The following is an 18,697-nucleotide window of genomic DNA, read 5'->3' as shown; positions in this document are numbered from 1 at the left end:
TATTGTTTAAAAGCCTTTCAATGACTGTGCTCTAAAGTATCAAAATACAGTTTGTCCAAATGTTTTCTAAGGTAAATGTTGGGCCTGCAGGATCATTTACGGGGCACAGATCTTTACCAGAAGAACTCAAGTATGTTATGATGAATAGATTTCTCGTACCTTTGTTTTGGCCCCCAACTGGCATTATTTCTTCTCATCCAAATCCACTGACTGGACTGGACATCTCCTTTCCTGTTTTTTGCAAACTTTGTCCACATATTCCCAGCTCTCCCAGTAATGAGAGAGTTGATCGAGCTATGAACCCTCTACATCCCACTTCTCCTGGACAAACCCCAACTCTCCTTCCTCACTGATCAGCTTCTGCTGTCAAATCTGCATACCTAAGCCTTTTTCTTTCATACTCTTCCTCCACTGAGTCCTCCCAGGGAATCATCAGTTCTATCAAATTGAAAGTTCTATGAAGGCCTAATTCTCTATTCTTCCCTGGATCTGAGCCAGTCTTTTTTCAAATGTTCTTCTACCTCTTGCTTCGAAGCTATGAGTTGCCCTCATTTCTTGGGGTTGAACATTCCTTTTTAACATGTCCTAATAAAACGCTGCCCTGACTTGTTCCTTCTCCTTTCTCAACCTCCTCAGATATTCTTCCCGTCTGAGGACTGCTAACTGATTTCTTAGGGCGCACTCACACTAGGCAACCCGTACCGTGCCTAAGCACGCTTCACCCCTAAAGTCCAGTTTGTTTGACCAGTGTGAGTGCTCCGATCCTTGCTCAAGCACGGTACACTTCCTTGGTCCTTGCACGCTTTGAAGAGATGTTCCCGTCTACTGTCGTTGTTGGTGCACTGCTCTCTTAACTGTCTCCTCTCCTTAATTCATTTCTCTATTTCTTTCTGTCGTCTAGACCTACATGACGCATTCTTCTCTCCACCCTCTTTCTATCAGTAACTCCAAATCTTTCTGCACTATATGAATAAAGAATGTCTCCAATGCTCTCCAATTTATTTATCGCTTTTCCTATAAGCCCATTTAACATCATTATCAGATCCCTGTCAACGTTTCCCTCACAAATCTTCTCTGGCTGGCAGGCTGGCCTCAGTATTATCTACAACCCCTACTACTACAGTTCCCCCTCCTCCTTAGAGACAGTGTCACATATATCCTGCAAACTGTGGTTTTCTACCTTGCTGGACTTCCGTCGACCAACTTTTTAAGAAGAGCCACACATTTTGTCTTTCCCTGATGCATTCTAATGCGTTTGATTGATGTTACTTTCTATCAGCTACAAGGACAAACCTGGACTTTCCTTTCCTCCCTCTTTTCAGCTCTGTACTCCATTGATGCACTCATCCTACTCATGTGCTGTTCACTCTATGTTTATGTATGTCACCCCACCAAAATCGGCCTATATACCGCACAACATACATTATCTACCAGCAGATATCGAAACACTCATTAATTATTTAATGTGAATACATGTTGTGTTTTTCCAGTGTTACAAAAAAATAGTCAATGAAAGGATCTCTGAGCTGGCATATTTTAAGACAGGTACGGGTGGGAAGAGATTAGCACATGGGAGTAGATTTGAGGAAGCAGTCGATAAGCCCACAGGAAATAGTGAGCTCCAACATAGTGGGTGCAGATAAAACATACAATGGATGGTTTAGTGTATCCAGCTCACAAAGTCAATGGAGGACAAAGCAGATGATGCAGGCAGTAGGAAATAAAAGGAGGCGTCAGAGATGGAGTGGTTGGGTTGGAAACTTATGGTGTGATAAATGGAAGTTGTTTGCTAACAGGTTGTCTTTAAGTTGCTAATATTGAGTATTACTATCACTAAATTGTCCTTTTGTGTGCTGAGCAGAACATGATGAGTATTCTTGTTTCTTAATTCAAAATTTTTGACCCCCGGAAATTGTAATTAAGAAGAGGTCTGAGTGAATTTCCAGGTGAGTGTTGTGCATTAAATTCAGATTTTGCACGAGACATCCCTTTTATATACTATAGTGCAGACTCATTTTTACACTCTAACTGCGCATGGCTGTTAGTGTCAGTGCATGTAAAATAAGAGGTTTTTAAATACGGCCAATTTGCACAGAAAGGGGCCATTTTTTTCTCAAAAGAATAAATATATTCAAATACATGCAAAAAGCACAAAGCCCACAGAGATACTGTCTGCTCTGTGCCACTATTACTAGTGCATAAAACCCTATGTGTGTGGTGTGTGGATTAGACAATGTCTCTTTTAGATTAATTTGCACAGATTTTAGCGGGTGGATAAGCTGCACAATCTTTAGTGAATCGGGCTCAGAGAACGACTACACAAGTCACGAAGAGGCTCTCACTGTTTTGCCTTGAGAACAATTTGGCGTTGAAATCTGTAACAAGCCAGGTTAGTGACCTCGTCAATGGGCTGCTATAGCAAATAGGGTTCAGTCAAGACATGCTAGCTATAGCTATTTATTTACTAATGACTGCTTTCATCTGCTTTTTTTTAATGACTTTTTTGCATCTTGAAAAAGAAGTAGCTGTGCTGGACAAGCGGTATAGATAATAGATGGATAGATGGATGGGTAATGAACTGTTGGTGGTTTGTTCTCCTGAAAAGCAGTGTTTGTCATTTCTTGATATGATAAAACATATAATGTGATACTGTACATTTACTGGAATATTAATTCAATAGCTGATGGTTTGGTTGAATGACCCATTAATCATACTCACTGCAAGATTCCAAGTTAATTTACAATTAAACCATCAGTCATTTCCAGTTTTATGGTCCTACCTCCTTACGTCTGCAAAGTCAAACAAAAAAACATAGTAAAGTGGATTTCACTGGCTTCTGTGCTTGGCCATTTAAAATGTTCCTGTATCATTTCTTTGACGCCTGAATTGTCTCTCTGAACAAAGGCTCCCCTTGGATTATGACAGAGGGTTTTTTCTTTCAATTGTGTGTGCTCGTTCTGCATTCATGCCGCTGGCAGGTGATGTGCAGTCCCCGTCAAGTCCCCTCACCCTGCAGTAAAGTGAGAACCTTTCCCAATCTGCTGCAAGATGCCTGTTTTTGTTTTGCAGGTGTGACGTCAACTGTGATCCACTGAGAATAGATAAATGACAAAAGAGCTGATTCTTCCCACCTCTTCCTTGCTGCCTTGAGACGAGAGCTGAAATAAATGAGAATGTGTGTCTTGTCGGTTTCCCTGATAACCACTGCAGACCCTCCGCCCCGGCTCCTCTGAGATTTACGCCCCTAGGGAGATTTTTCCTCATGAAGACACCGCTTTGTCACAATGCTGACAAGCCAAGGGTGGCCATTCTCCAACTGAGCCCATAGGTGACAGAGCTGTGGAGAAGACCCCTGACCTCCTCGCCACTCACTCTGTCAGAGAGCTGTCAGTCTCGGGGACCAAACACCACAGAAGGAAATCACATTAAGAGGGTTAAATTTGTGGCACACAACAAGCACAGGCACTAAAACAAGTACACAGGGCATGCAGCACACATCACTCACCCACGCATCTGTAAGCACACACACAAAGGTCTTGTCACTCAGGCAAACAGGGTATGTGATCTGACACAAGTTGGAGGGTGCTTATGTAACACCTTCAAAGGTGTAATTGGATTTCGGTTTTGGTTGTGCGGAAAATGCTTCTGGCACCTCAATATCAAAGCTGGCATTCATGGAAGTCTGCTAAATTAATCCAAAATTATTTCCGGATGTACAGAACAACATAAAAAAATTTAAAAAAATTCAGCGCTGATGTTCATTTTAATTTGACATGAAAAAAACATACAAATCTGTCACAACGTTTCTGTAAAAAGGTATTGTCTTGAAATATAAATGCACTGTAACTTCACCCAAAGTTTCACTTTAAATACTGCTCTCAATCCAGATTAAATGCAGACAGAAAAAAGAAAAAAAATGGTTATTTTCTTCACATTCTAATCCCCCCCCAAAAAAATTGCTCTTCGTAAGAAAGAGCACATTAATTCAAAAAGACACATCATTTAGAATAGATAGCAAGTTCATGTTTAAAAAATGGTTGTCTTCATGAGAAAAAGTTAAGATATGACGTGACACGAGCTCACATTTAAAAATCACAGCACCTTCATCCAGTTTAAATTCTAAGAACCATCTGGAACAAATGAGCGTCTCTTCACTTGTAGGAACAGAGGGCAGTGCACCCGGTGGCTTCCCAAAGGGCACTCACAACCATGTGCAGAGCTGGTGTCACATGATGTATCTGAGTAGAAAGATGTAAACGCAGGTCCTGAGGCCTTGTGTACATTCATCTACATTCTTCAGTTGCATAAAAGGCACAACATTAACCAATGTTCTGAGATTACACACTAAACAAAAAAAAAAAAACACACTATACAATGAATACACATAGTTTTATGTCACACAGGTGGGTTTTTGCGCTGTGTTAAGCGTAATATCCACTACAGCCCATCAACTCCTTCTGTCAACAATAAATGGCTGTGCAAGACAAATTCATCTCCTGTTTTTGCTGCTTGATGATTTTGAATTTGCAGGAATGTGTCATTTAAAATAGAAAATAAGGGCAGCATGATGTCATTGAGTAAAAAAAAAAAAAAAAAGTATATATTGGTATTTGTTGGTACAATTGGTAGTTTCATCACATCATCAGTGTAACAGCAGAAGGCAGCCAATAACAAAATAATATATTGCCGCCCACAACAACATTATTGTTCCAAAACGTTGTACTAATACGTCTCCTGTGCATGGTCCCTTAGTGGTCTATTTCCATTTGAATTGCAAGACACTGAAGCAAACAAATGATTAAAATTGCCCCATTTGGAAACGATAATGAAACCATTCCAAATTTTACACACACTGTATCATTGGAGCTAGAGTGGTACAGAAGAAGTCACAAAAACGTTCTTTGTTCTATGATTTTGTTGTAAAATAACAAACATACTTTCACTTTAAATTATTCAAGGAGAATGTTCTGCACACTCTCACTGTAAACACACACTCCATTTTTTATGAATCCCAAGATTCAGTGCAGGAACATTATGCTTTATGAGCATTATGTTTGTTTGTGCGTTCACACGAGGCCCATAGTGTTGGTGCACATCGAGGCAGTGGTCTTTTTTTTTTTTTTCAATCCATAGCATTTCATTGCGCTTCCCCAAGAAGTACAGAATGAAGCTTTGTAGTGTCTCAAACTGGCCAGGAATGTAGTGTCATGACGTTTTGTAGGCAGTCGTGCAGTTCAAAGTTCTTCAAAGAAGGCCACCCTGGACTTGGTGCTCTGTAGTGTTAGCTGTGGAGGAGATAGCAACAGTCCTGATAAGCTTTTTGTTACCTTTTGTAAAAGTAAACAGGAACAGAATATATCGCAGCAGGCAAAACAAGTCACCAAATTGAAATCCTTGCTGAGAACAAATCTCCCTGAAATCATCCCCCTGCCCAATTCCAGCTCCCACAGCCCTTACTAACTGACTGACACACAGGCAAAACCGAGCTGATGTGGGGATGTGATTTTAAATTCATTTTAGGTGGATATGCTTGAAACCCCCAGCACCCTGGATGGGTCTCTGGAGTCTTGGCAGGCTGTGGTTACACTTCAAGACTTCCTAAATTTACTGACTTTTTCATGAGATCCTGCACTTTTTTTTATATATATATATCCCTCAGTGATTTTTTTAACTTGTTTTAAGTGGGTATGGCTCAGTTGAAGAAAAAGTGATGCCAGGGGGTTTAAACAGGTTTCATGAGTAAAATTCAAATTCCTGTGCTTCATTGTTTAATAGGATATTTAACATTTCTAAGAGATACACAGCCAGCTCTCAGATAAGACCCACAGAGTCAAGGGCGGCCTAGAACTTAAGGGTGGGTGTTCTGCGATGTATGGGTCTAATGGGCTGGGTTGAGGTGAGGGGAGCTTATTAAGGACAAGGGGCATGGGGTTTAAATATGTTTGTAAAAAGGAAAAAAAAAAACGAACTAATGTTTTCAACTGCAGTGTATACCCTAGAATTGCTTCAATAAATTAAAAAAAAAAAAAAAGTATTTCATGAAAAACGATAGATTCATTTTCATGCTTATTGTTGGGACAGGTTTGCTGCAATGATATTAGACATTAAGTATCTTAATGAAATTGTTTAGAAGGCTTACAAGAACAGCTGAATCCGCATCAAAACTGTTAAACCTGGTGATTAATAACCAGTGAAAAGTCTGATGCAGATTCAGGTCAAGATCAGAGTCTTTGTAGAGCTCTTTGAACTCAGGATGAGGAGGTGGTGGAGGCTGCTCGCTGAGCTGTTCGAAAACATGGCCGTTATGGATAGGCCTCTATCCAACAAGTTAAAGTACCAATGAGTGAGAAAGCATTGCTTATTCACATTAAAATCATTTTTCTAATAAACTGAGATAAATTTAGACTCTTGCGATGTGTTTATCAGGAGTGCTGATTAATGATGAAGCCAAAAAGGCCCTTTTTAGATCAAATAAAATGGTGATAAAGTCATGAGTTCAGATACTTTGTAAAGGCCTTTCCTCAACTGTGTGTAGGCTTTAGAGGACTCTCTTCTTGAAGTGAATATTAGTTAGGCAGCCATTATAGAAATGACCAAAGTTCTTTATCTCCATGGTTTTAAGCTCAAGTCTGTATAATGGTTGTTTTTTTAATGAATATATGTATTCACTGTTGCATGTTTAATCCACTTCTTCTTACAACAAATCCCAGAGTATAGTCTAATAAGCACAACAAATAGAAGCACATGTGATTTGACTTGCTTCCCCTGACAAAGTGATCACAAGGAGAGAATCATTTGAGAGTCAGTACACTTTAATACGTTTAGTGAACATATACCCCCATGGTTATAATTCTGCTGGTAATGAATCTCTGCTGGCATGGGAAAGCATGCCGCGTTATTGATACATCTACGACTGAAGTGAGAATCACTCTCAGGCAGAGTTTCAAACTGTCCCTCAAAGACAAAGAAATGTGTGTTTTCCAAACGGATTCACTGCAGAGACAATCAAACAAACACGGGAGAGCAGGATGAGAGAGAAGATCAATGCCAGTCAAAGAAAGCTCTGTTGTTAATTGTTTTTCTCTCCAGGTTTAAACGCGCTGGAGATGGATTAATCAAGACCACTGGCTGTGCTTGAACCCCTCGGGACAGCTTACCATTAGCTCATTTGGTACTGCGCAAGTGAGCACGACTTCCAATTGGCTGGGCAAACTTTCCCTCTCTTCAACATCTGTAGGGTAAAGGGAATTAAAGCTGGTTGCCAAAGTAAATAATAGACTGGGGATGGAGGGAGGACAGTTTGTTGGGATATCAAGGTTATTTCTGAGAAATATATGTAGATACAGGGAATTAAGCAAATCCACACAGATAATGTGTGGGAGAGGGATGGATTTGGAGGGTGATGTTTACAGATCACCTTCTTTTGTCACTGCTGACAGGCAGCCAGAACTACACCTGCGAGTGTGAGAGTGTGTGTTTATCGATGTCTTCCTCAGCAGGATTGTACACCACACTGCCCGAACCCTTAATTCAACGTCCCACGGATAAGGCTGTTTGCCAGAGGGGAGGCGAGAAGATTCATTTAGTGGATATGATTACTGACACTCACAGAAAACTTGTCGCTACTTGAATAAAATTGGAGAGCCAACGTTGCGAACAGCAACTGGGCAAATTCAGAGCAGCAAGAAATTCATCATCCAACTGATTTGCACATAGGAGCATTATTTTTCAGTATATTCACGGGGCTTTCTTTTCGTTTGAAGTGAGAATTATTTAAGATAAATATTCTCCCATATTTGTGTGTGTGTGTGTGTGTGTGTGTGTGTGTGTGTGTGTGTGTGTGTGTGTGTATATATATATATATATATATATATATATATATATAAGTTTAGGTTGCTTTGCAAAGAAACAGCCAGATGTCCTTCCTGACTGACATCAGTATAAGAGTAGAATCTCTTCTTCTACTTGAGTAAAGACTGTGTGTACTTTTGCCACCTCTGCAGGTGGGAGACCCCTTGCGTGTTGCCACTTCTCACAGTCTGAATGGACTTCCATAAAAAAAAAGAGCGTTTCCTCTCTTTGTAATTTCACACAGAATCACTGCAGCTCTCTCGAGAGCGAGATCTGCTTGCAGGAGCGGCGCTAACCAAGCAGAACCTGTGACCTGGTAAAGGTGCGAAGGCGCTGGGCCGTGTAAGGGGCTTTTCATTAATCATGCAGAGGGGAGAGGGAGGGGCGGCACAATGGGGAGGGTGTGCCTGAGGGTGAAGCTGGACCTGATACTTTTGGCTCGAAATCTCTTGCTTTTTTTCCCCACATTCCCTCAGCTCGCCTTGCATCCCGCTCTTCTGTGGTCGCCGACTTCATAGCACATTCTCAGTACTTTTCGGTGACTTAGTTTCCCTCAAACTCCTCGTCCTTTGAAGTTTTTTTTTCCCACCTCAGCCTCCCCTAAACTTCTCCACTCATTTGGTAAAGCTGACTTTATAAGAGTACCCCTTTTCCCAACTTCCCTTCCCTTCCCCTTACTAACAAGATGAATGCCAACCACCTCTGGTTCAATTAAACCAACACTCTTAACTAAGCTCCTTCTCCCCCTGAATGCCAGAGCTGCCCTCATCCATCCAGATGACTTATCACCGAGCAAAAATCAATTACCGCTCGCTTAACAAGTGTTGTTACACTGCGAGACAAGAACAGAGGAGGGCTGGGCTTTTTTCTTTCTGTGACATTATGTGCTGACAACTTGGCAAAAAATGTCATTTCACACTTTTATTGAAATAAAAGGAGATACTGGAGTGAGGAGATGAAGAGGAATGAGTCTAATCTGCCAGGTCATCAGAGGATAGTGGAAAGTTATTCTACTTTTTTATAGCTGTTTCATTGCCTCTGACCAATCAATTTAAGAATATCCCTCAAGCCGTCAATCTCTTTATCTCTTCACTTTGATGAAATATCTGTTCTTTTCCTCAGAGTGGACATCTGATGCATACAAAAACCCAGATTTTCATCCAACTTTTTTCAGCACCCCTCAAACCATAATCGCCGCTCACTTTTGGAGGTTATAGTAGAAAATGAATGATCGCTGCTCCTCCCCCGGGGTGGGGGGGGGGCTTCATCAAAGAGCAAATTGAAGGATGAAATATGAACCCGAGGCCAAGTGCTATAAAGTGATGCACAGAGAATCAATACCCCAACTTTAAATAATATGATGGTTGGGCGTGGGTGTTTTACGCGGGAGGACTATCAATTTGATAGTCCTCCCTGGAAGATAATGTAGGATCACTTTTAAAACCATATTCACACTTCAGCACATCATGAGTCTTCGTCTGATGGACGGCTGTTGAAAGGCTGAAAACTGTAAATGTAGCCAAGATGTATTAAGACCGATGGGGCTTTGGATTCCTCAGTTTTGGAAAATGTAATACAAACGTAGCCTAGAGGACCCCCGGCCCTGCCCTGCTGAGTGAATCCTGGCTAGTTAGGTTGTTTTGATTTCAATAGACTGGGCTTTGTTTTCATCCATTTTCCCCTCATAAAAACAAAGCAAACATAGGCTTCTGTATGAAACATCGCAATGCAAAGGTTGGTTCAGCGATCCCATTACAGAAGAAATAAAATAGGGGTTTCTCCCCACAGAGAAAAAACCTGTTCTCATTCACACATGGCACACCGACACATAACCTCACTGGTTTTTTTTAAATCTCTAGACACACCAAACAGAAACCGTCACAAGTTGATTTAATTAACTCTCTGTTTGCCATCAGGTACAGTTTGGCCATATCTTTATTTACTTTTCTCTGCATGCTATTGGACAGTCAGCTCATCTGCATTATTGTTTGTAATTATGTTTTGGCTCTCTTCTATGCATTAATGTTTGTATTTTTTTTTTTTTTTTTTGCACATCTTAGAAAGAGAGAGTTTGAGATGCAGATATTATTGTTGCAAAACAACTTACAGTCTTGAATCTGTTTATGCATTTGTGGATCTATTTACGCATATGCAAATGGTTTTGTATAATATGATTTAATATATATTATAATATCTCCATAGCTTGGTGTCAGTCTCGAATCTAGTCAAGCTCAAGAGGAAGAACATGGCAGACTTTGTCTCAGGGCCTCGCAGGGCTCTCATGGACATACAACCTGATAGAAAAATGATTCATTTGAGGAGTTTGCAATAGTACCTGACCAGCAGGTGGTATAACAGAAATGGCCATGTGCCAGCAAAAGAGGGGAAGAAAAAGACTGCTATCAAGTAGATATGGATGTATATCAAGCCTGGAATCTGATTTGTATGTATATTTAAATTGTTTAAATGTTATAATTTTCATATCTACAATTGATCTCATAAGGTTAGAAAGATGTACTGTATGAGTATATGAACCTGTAGTTAATCAATTCTCGTTGTCTCTAATCTAGCTGCTTCTTTTGGTAACTTCTTATGAGTCATGTAATGTTTGTGGAGATTGTATATTTTATTTTATGTGTAATAGATAAGGATTTTGTTGCACATCTTCTTAAAAAACTACAAATGTTATGCAATTTCATACAATGTTGCAGGGACCCGAAGTAGGTTTGACTTCTGGACATGAAGATAAAGCGAGACAGAGAGTCACATGTATTGAATGTTTTTTTTAACAACAACATCAGGGTCAGATTGTGGTTTTATATCGATGTGTTTGAACCTCTGGCTCCTCCCACAAGGTTACTGATATGTATCAGTTGATGATTACACACGGAGGGGTTAGAAAAACTTGAAGGGTGAGGAGTCATCAGATTTATTTTTATACTACCAGAGATTGATTGAAAAATTCTGTGCCAGTATAAATAAAAATAACCCTGAATGCTTGTCTTAAGATGCTTGAGGTATTGGGAGTTGGGATAATCCCTGAGTGCTCGGGGTATTTTAGAAGAACATACAGATGTTCTATCGCATGTATATCGTGAGCTTAATGCTAGCAGCAGTGCTAATAGCTACCTTTTTAAAGTTGCTCTGCTTGCTGGTCCCCTGCTCGGTGTTCTGGTTGTGAATGATGTCCAGAGGAGTCTCTCTCTCTTTCATCTTCAGACTCTCAATCTCTGTCTTCAGCTCGTTCAGCTGCTCCTGCAGGTGCTTGCTTTTCTCCATGTACTCCACCCTAAACAAGATCAAATGACAGATAAAGGAGACCATTTGAATAGCTTGCATTTTTCTTAACATGCACTTAAATTTTGTGAAAAGTAGGATGCGCTGAATTATTCTGCTCGTCTCCATTCAAAGTTGTGTCCATATCCCCAAACTCAAGCCCTTTATGTTGAAGTTAAATCTAACTTTAATAGCTGGTACTCAAAAAGTCATTAAGAAAAAAACACCTGGATGAACATGTACCGATTAATAAATCCTTTTTTAATACTAGCACAGACTTAAACCTTTTTTAGATTGCCGTTTCGAGCTGCGAGATTTATGTCCCTGTGACGATTCACTTTCAATCTGAATGTTGTGGAGAAGTGATGGGGGGACGAATTGATGCCCCCTCTGTACAGAATTCAGAGTTAGTAAATGAGGTGTTACAGCGGAGAGACGGTATTAGCAGAGCCAGCGGCGCAGCACTGTGTGTATGTCTGACTGTGTGTGTATGTGGAGCGTCCTCTGTGCGGTTCTTCCGCAACAACGAAACGCAATGTGAATTCACAGACCTGGACACCAATATTACTCTGTCACAGAGCTAAGTGATGGCACTTTAACGGAAAAAGCAATCTGAAAGGGCTTTAGTGATACAACATTACCTATTCCACCATAATCCCAAAGCGTTTACTATATCACACTTTAAATCAAATCATGCAAAGAGTGCAAATGTAAAAAAAAATGAATTTTGAACGACATTTCTGAAAAAGAAAATATTTTTGTTTGAAATCTTTCAAGGTTTGAGAACGATTTTTCCAGGAATTCTGGGACCAAAAAAAGGAAATAAACTATTTCAGCATCACTGTATACAAGGTTAAACTGTCTACATGGAATGATGTGGTAGGTTAGTTATTCCTGAGAACGAACATGATATGTTGCTGATCAAATATACGTAGTTGCTGTTGAAAAAGAGAGGTCGGATCTTAAAACACATGCTGGAAGTGACATCGGTGACGGCTGATGCTCAGTGTCAGTGACTCCCCTGAACTCCTGAATCAAATAGTTTATTAAAGAGTACAGTCATGCATTGGTTTAGATCTTTCTATGGCATAGTATGGGTGGATTTAAAATTACAGTAAAATGTATATCTAAATCAATCCTGGAAGCGCTACATCAGACTACACCACATAACGAGAAAATGAAAACTGAACAAGCCTCAGAATACCAGGCGGCATCGGCAGAGAAGGGCTGGCCACTCACTTCTCTTTCTCAATCTCCATGGAGAGGCGTTTCATGTCGGTATCTTTAAAGTCAAAGCTGAGGTTCTCCCTGCTGAAGCTCAGGTCTGGAGGCATGCTGTTAGGCGGCAGTCCAGGAGACTAGGAGGAGAGATAAAGGGAAGAGATTAGAGGAGAGACACCAGTGAGGAAAGGTTGTCAAGAAAAAAAAAGGTTGGCTTGATAAAGACAAGAAAAAGCTAGGAATGGAAAGTTAAACATATAAGAAGGTGGGGTTGGATAGAGGTGACAGCACATATAGGAGGGGAAGATGAGCAATGCATGTATAAGATCTCTGCAAGTAGGACACAATATGGAAGGCGAAGAAACTGGGAGGAAGCAAGACCACTTTGATGGTAACAGACCATGAACACACAGGAATAGATGCTTTTAGGTCCTGACCACATTTGTGAAATGCATTGGCCACATGCATCCTCAGGACCCGGCAGAATAAGAAGTGGACCTAATACACAATATAAATGTAAATCCACTGGTTGGCATGGGAGTCCCGACTACAGAGTGGATACATCCAACCGTCTTGACAGGCCTAAAGGGCGACTTGGAAGGAAATGGCAATTTAAAAATATTGTCTACTTGTGTATGTTTATATGTTTAGACTTCATGTTGATAGGCTGATGCGTGCATTTATTTATTGTGTTCTAGCAGCAACAATTTATTTTGTGTGTAGGAGGCAGCAGCGTGTGTGTGTCTGTGTGTGTGTGTGTGTGTAGGCTCTTCATTCTGAATTCTGAAGTCTACAAGGCAGTAGATCTCTAGCTATGGCCAGAATCTGAATATGCATCTGTGTGTGTGTGTGTGTGTGTGTGTGTGTGTGCGTGCGCACATGTGTGTAAGCAGATTCATATCTTGTGTGTGGGTTTTTAGCATGTTGGGAGCTCTTGCGTAGGCTGCCTTATGTGCTGGCTGCCTGTTCTTATGCAAGTATTTCCTTTTCAGTATGGTTCTGCAGAGGATACAATTATTTGTGTATTTCATCTAGCGAGTGTGTGTGTGTGTGTGTGTGTGTGTGTGTGTGTGTGTGTGTGTGTGTGTGTGTGCGTGTGCGTGTGCGTGTGCGTGTGTGTGTGCGCGCGTGTGTTCTCTCAGTATTCAAGCTAATATGAAACATTTTTTTCAATATCAACAGTTGCAGCTGATAATCACAGTAGGGAATGAAACACTATACTTCTGCAGGCACTGTCAAACTCTATTGGATTTTATTTGTGTTGGTAGATTTGTGTGTGAGGCACATTTTTTATAGTTAACTTTATTTAGGCTTTTATAAATGATAAAAAATAGGACACATGAAAAGCAACAGATAAAGGGAAGTAGAAGAAGAGCAGGCAGAGAGGCCATGCTTTCAATACCGATAACACATTAAGCTCAAATAAATGATCAAGGAATTGATCAATTAGCATCATTTTGGGTGCTCCATTACTTAAGCTTGTGCACACTATCTTCTTCGGCTTGTCTTCTGTCGTGTTTTGAATATACAGTAAATGTACCGTAAGTGCAAACACGTGTGTATGTGTCTGTATGTGTGTGTGGCTACTGGGCCGGTTACCGTATAGACAGCCCTGGTGGTAATCTCCAGCAGCTTGTGCTTTGCCCTGCGCTCTGACTGCCTGGCTTCCTGCAGGTCCTGTTTCAGCTGCTCAGCCTCTTTGGCTCTGAGGAAGAAAACAGACAGACAGACAGATGCAGTTTAAACTTGAATTCACTTTTACTTGAAGGTAAACAGGATCTTACATTATCGGATCATGGGAGCATAATTAAATGGGATTTTTCACTCTGTTTCCCAGTTGATCATTGAATCATCCCAGCAGACACTTATTTCTGACTCCATCGAACTTGCACACAGAGATGCAAGAATGTGATATGAACGTTCTTAAATTTATTTTTATTGTGTTCCTGAACACTCAGCAGTTCCTCATTAATGTGGGGGTCAGCCGTGTGCCTTGAGGGTTTGAGTGGACGTAGCCATTTACATGTTGAGTGGTGCCGGTTTAAATTTCTCTGCTGCAGAAAGTGCTCGTCCACAAATTGCAGTTACAAGTGGTTAATGGTGCACATTTCAAATGATTGGCTTATGAATTGTGAAGGAGAGGCCGTGTAGTGATATTTTTAGTGTCTGTGTTTTCTGTTGTATTGCAGAAATGTCCTTAGTGGGTTGCTGCTTTGGACTTGCACCTATGAAGCTGTACGGAGTGTTTGTCAAGGATCCCTCATCAAATCTCCTTCTCCATCTGACCTCAAAGAAATCAAGATGTAAAGTTGTTTATTTGAACCATTCAAGGATGAATGATAAAAAGACCAAAGCAGAGATCAAATCACAGATCAGTTTCAGCACCTTGGAGCTTCAATGAGCAGTGACAGAGACTTTCTGATCGCTACTCCTAGAATCAATCGATACTACCGCTAACAATTAACTAGCACAAATTAAACCACAGCCTCACAGAGCTGCCGAACAAAAGCGGTCTTTCTTTTGTCTCTGTCTGAAGCAGTGTGGCTGTAGACGGATGATTACCCATGTTTTCAGCTGCAGTGCAAAGAACAAAGGCTTTCAAATTAAATGATTTTAAACAAGCAAGAAGTTCTTATTCTTTGATCGAGTCATTTATATGCAGCCGTGTTACCTGGCTCTGCGCAAGGAGCATATTGACTGACTTCTGTGCTGCTGTGCAGACTGAGCTGCAGCGTTTGTGTTTGTGCACCTTGACATTAAACAGTCAAGTAACTCAGAGAACACTTGGGAGGCTCATGAGTCGAGGTTATTTGGGAACAGCTTTTTTTTTATGCTTTAAAAGAAAGCTTCCTCACTTGGAGGTATTTGAACAAATAAAGAATGAAAACTCTCGGAGGGTAAAAGAGATGTGAGAATTAGTTATTTAGATATCGAAATGCATTGCAGTTTGTGAGACGGATACTAAGACAGGAATAAAGATGATTTATATGTAAGAGACAAAACCGCACTGCAGCGAAACACCTGATCAGAATCAGAATCACTCCAGCATGGATGGCTGTCTTACATTCATCCAAACAGTCCTCCCTTCCCCACCTTCTTTCCGATTCCTCAGCCATCTTGAGGGCCAGCATCTCTGTCTCCAGCATCTTCTGCTCCATGAGCCTCCTCTCCTCCTGGCCGCGGATGGCAGTCACTTTGATGCGCTGCATCTCCGTCTCAGCCTCGGCAGCTTTCTGGGCCAGCAGCTTGGCCTCCTCCTCCGCGATCTGGGCCTTTTCAGCCAGCAGGTCCGCCGTCTGCTCTGATCGCAGCTGGTGAGGAGCATGAAGAGGAGGACAGAGGGCAAAAGCAAGAAAAAGGGGGAATAGGGGGAAGAAAAGTTGAGTATAGGAGAGAACGAGGATGAGCATAACAACATAGAGACAGAGGTGAAAATATCATGCAGAGAAAATGAGGACAGAATGAGAAGGGATAAATTAAGATGAAAATGGGAATAGGACAGAAGAAAGAGATGGACCATACAAGACATACAAAATTGAACTATGGAAAGAAAAGAAGTGAAGAGCTGGATTTTTTGTTTTGGAAACCTGGGATATATATTTGGCAAATCCCCCCTCCAAGAAATGATTTTGGGTTAAGCCATCCAGCCTGAAGCTTACCAGCGCCTCGTTGGCCATGTGAGCCTCATCCTGCAGCTGAATCAGCCTCCTCTCCAGCTCGTCCCTGGCTCTCTCGGCGTCCTCCCGCAGTTGCTTCTCTCTATGCAGACGCTGCCTCTCCATCTTAACAACAATGACAGGTGGGATGTGGAAAGAAGAAAAGAGGATGTGAAGAGACAAAATGAGTTGAAATGTGGATAAAGGAAGAAACAAAGGACGGAATATAAATGCGAATAAGACAGACAAAGCAAACCTTGGAACAGAGAGGATCACAAAACAGGTGAATCAAAAAAGGATTTAGAGGACAAACAATTAAGGGAATCCATAAACAACTAAAGTTGAATAAACACTTTAGGTGGATGGGCAGAAAGTGTTTCTGTGTATCTAAGTGCTTTCCATGCTCCTGTTTTTGAGTGCATTCTCAATTTGTTTGAGATGAACATGTTCACGTACAAATGTTCCTCCAAACATGCTTAATTCATCAAGTCTGTCAGTCTCCACTACTCGGGGGAGGCAGTAGCTCAGTCTGTAGGGACTTGGGTTGGGAACTGGAGGGTCGCCGGTAAGGATCAAATCTGGAAGTTGGTCTGGTAGCTGGAGAGGTGCCAGTTCACTTCACAGAGGTGCCCTTTAGCAAGGCACCAATGCCCGTCCCCCACATCATGCAATCCACACTGTGTCCCATCATTGCAGGTGTAACATAGACCGTTTAATAACATGAATGTGCCCTCTTCTTTACCAATGGTTTGATAACTTTCTTTTATACTGGCTTTATAGAATGTATGAAAAACAGGATATGATCGAAACATTTTGTCAAAACCTTCAGTACATTTGAACTACTACTTGAACTACAAGTACAACCTTGTCACACTTTCAGTACCTGTTTCCTGGCCCTCTCCTCTCTGGCCTGAGCCTTCATCTGCTGCACTTCGATTGAGTCGATGCGCCGCCTGCGCATGAACAGGTCATGGTTCCCTATACACAACTGGAGGATCTGTACAAGAAATCAAAAAAACGAGTGTTTGTTACAGCAACACTTCACAATACGTCGTAAATGTTGCTACCTCCAAGAACTCTTATTCACAAGTTTCTTGTATTATCTTCCATGTATACTCAGATGAACAGTTGAAAATGACAGCTCCCACGCCTTCATGAGCCGCTGGTTGAAAAAAAAAAAAAAGTATTTAGAAGCCGAAACAATTTCTACCAACTCAGCAGAACTCACCAGCTTGTTGACTCTGAGCCGTGAAGAGTTGAACTTGAAAACGTTGGTTTTCTTGTCCAGAGGCTTGATGGTGAACTAAACATGGAGAAAAATAGAAAACTCAAAATATAGAATTCAATATGTCACAAAGGGCCTATCATTAACTAGCATAAAGTGTCTTGACGCACAGCGCAAATCTTTTTTTTCCCAGTTTTCCATCTGTGCCACCGTTGTGTATATAAATATCAGTGAGATGCCCACGTTAGGGCACCATGGGTGCTTAGACTGTGGTTTTAGTCCTGTTTTCCACAAACACACCTTTGTTTAATCCAGGGACTTAATCGAACTTCTATGCGCCCTGCGCCTTATTTAAGGCCCAGATTGTGCGCTGCATAACAAGCAAAATGTAGTCAGACATCCCTATATCACTTTGTGCCTCACACTTTGGACAGGACTCTATGCCGTCAAAATATAAAAAGCTGTCATGACCTTTGAAGTTCTTAAATTGTTCAAACATAAAGTTTCTGTCAGTTTATATTATATATTCGCACAACACAGGATGTAATCCCTTAAAAAATAACGGATCCAGGTATGATTCTCAATTACAGACTATTCATATCTCTCTCTTTTTCTTTTTTTTTTTAAAATGTTTTAATAATCCTGTGTCACCACTGTTATCTGAATTAGCCATTAGGCGTCAGAGCTCTCGTAGGGTAGTCACACGAGCCTCCATCAGCGGTGATTGTCTTGTTCCAATGTACAAGACATCTCTTGTCCAGTCTGCTTTCTCTGCAAAGGGGGCAAAACATGGGAACTCTCTGCCCACTGGCATAAAATTAGAGAGCAACAGTAATGCTTTTAACAGAGGACTCAAACAATGGCTAAAATCAAAACAAACAGTGCTTACATGAATAGCTTCTGACTGGTTTATTGTTTGATCATGCTGCCTTTGCTCTACAGTTCTATTTATTTATTCTCCCATTATTGTTTTCTCTGTTTTATCGCTTTTCTCCCTATCTTAATTGTTTTCTTTTCAAAAGCCTCCTGTGGACAGGTGTTGAGAACTAGCATGCTTGCTAAAACACTTAAACAATGCATCTGGTTCATCCAATGTATCTGTGATGTCCATGCCAAATAAAGTCTACTATTATTATTATATTTAAGTTTCACCCACATTTAATAGACTCAAACTTTTTGCCATGGTGTAGTACAATCACAGATTCTTTCACCTCTTTGTCGCTGTAGGAGATGTTACGGATCTCGTTCCAAGGAAAGGAGCACTTTGGCGTCAGTCTGTTGTCCGGCTCGTAGATGTGCAGACCCAGGGCGTCTACTCCCAGAAGAAGATCTGTTCCCTTTTTATTCTGAAGCACAGCAGCCCAAAATAAAGACACACTCTTCCTCTTATTTGTCTTTTAAAGGATACTAGCAAGCGGTTGATTGAGTGCATTTCCAGCCCAAAATGTATTTGTGTTTGCTTTTGACA

General features: G+C 41.0%; 1 protein-coding gene across 1 annotated transcript in view; it reads right to left on the bottom strand.

The window, feature by feature from the left end:
* Nucleotides 1–3,744: 3,744 nt before the first annotated feature.
* nf2a (NF2, moesin-ezrin-radixin like (MERLIN) tumor suppressor a) overlaps nt 3,745–18,697 on the bottom strand; it is a 31,102-nt gene continuing 16,149 nt past the window's right edge. The window contains exons 8-16 of the mRNA XM_020636652.3: nt 18,441–18,575; nt 17,233–17,307; nt 16,888–17,001; nt 16,008–16,130; nt 15,442–15,659; nt 13,948–14,053; nt 12,367–12,485; nt 10,981–11,140; nt 3,745–5,285 (exon numbers count right to left, since the gene is read on the bottom strand). Of these exons, the coding sequence (XP_020492308.1) occupies nt 5,235–5,285; nt 10,981–11,140; nt 12,367–12,485; nt 13,948–14,053; nt 15,442–15,659; nt 16,008–16,130; nt 16,888–17,001; nt 17,233–17,307; nt 18,441–18,575 (1,101 nt within the window). The 3' untranslated portion in view covers nt 3,745–5,234. The remainder of the gene's footprint in view (nt 5,286–10,980; nt 11,141–12,366; nt 12,486–13,947; nt 14,054–15,441; nt 15,660–16,007; nt 16,131–16,887; nt 17,002–17,232; nt 17,308–18,440; nt 18,576–18,697) is intronic.

The sequence above is a fragment of the Labrus bergylta genome, chromosome 2, assembly GCF_963930695.1.
Source record: "Labrus bergylta chromosome 2, fLabBer1.1, whole genome shotgun sequence".
NCBI lineage: Eukaryota > Metazoa > Chordata > Actinopteri > Labriformes > Labridae > Labrus > Labrus bergylta.
Note: the sequence above shows the minus strand (reverse complement) of the source record. Positions and strands in the feature narration are given on the sequence as shown.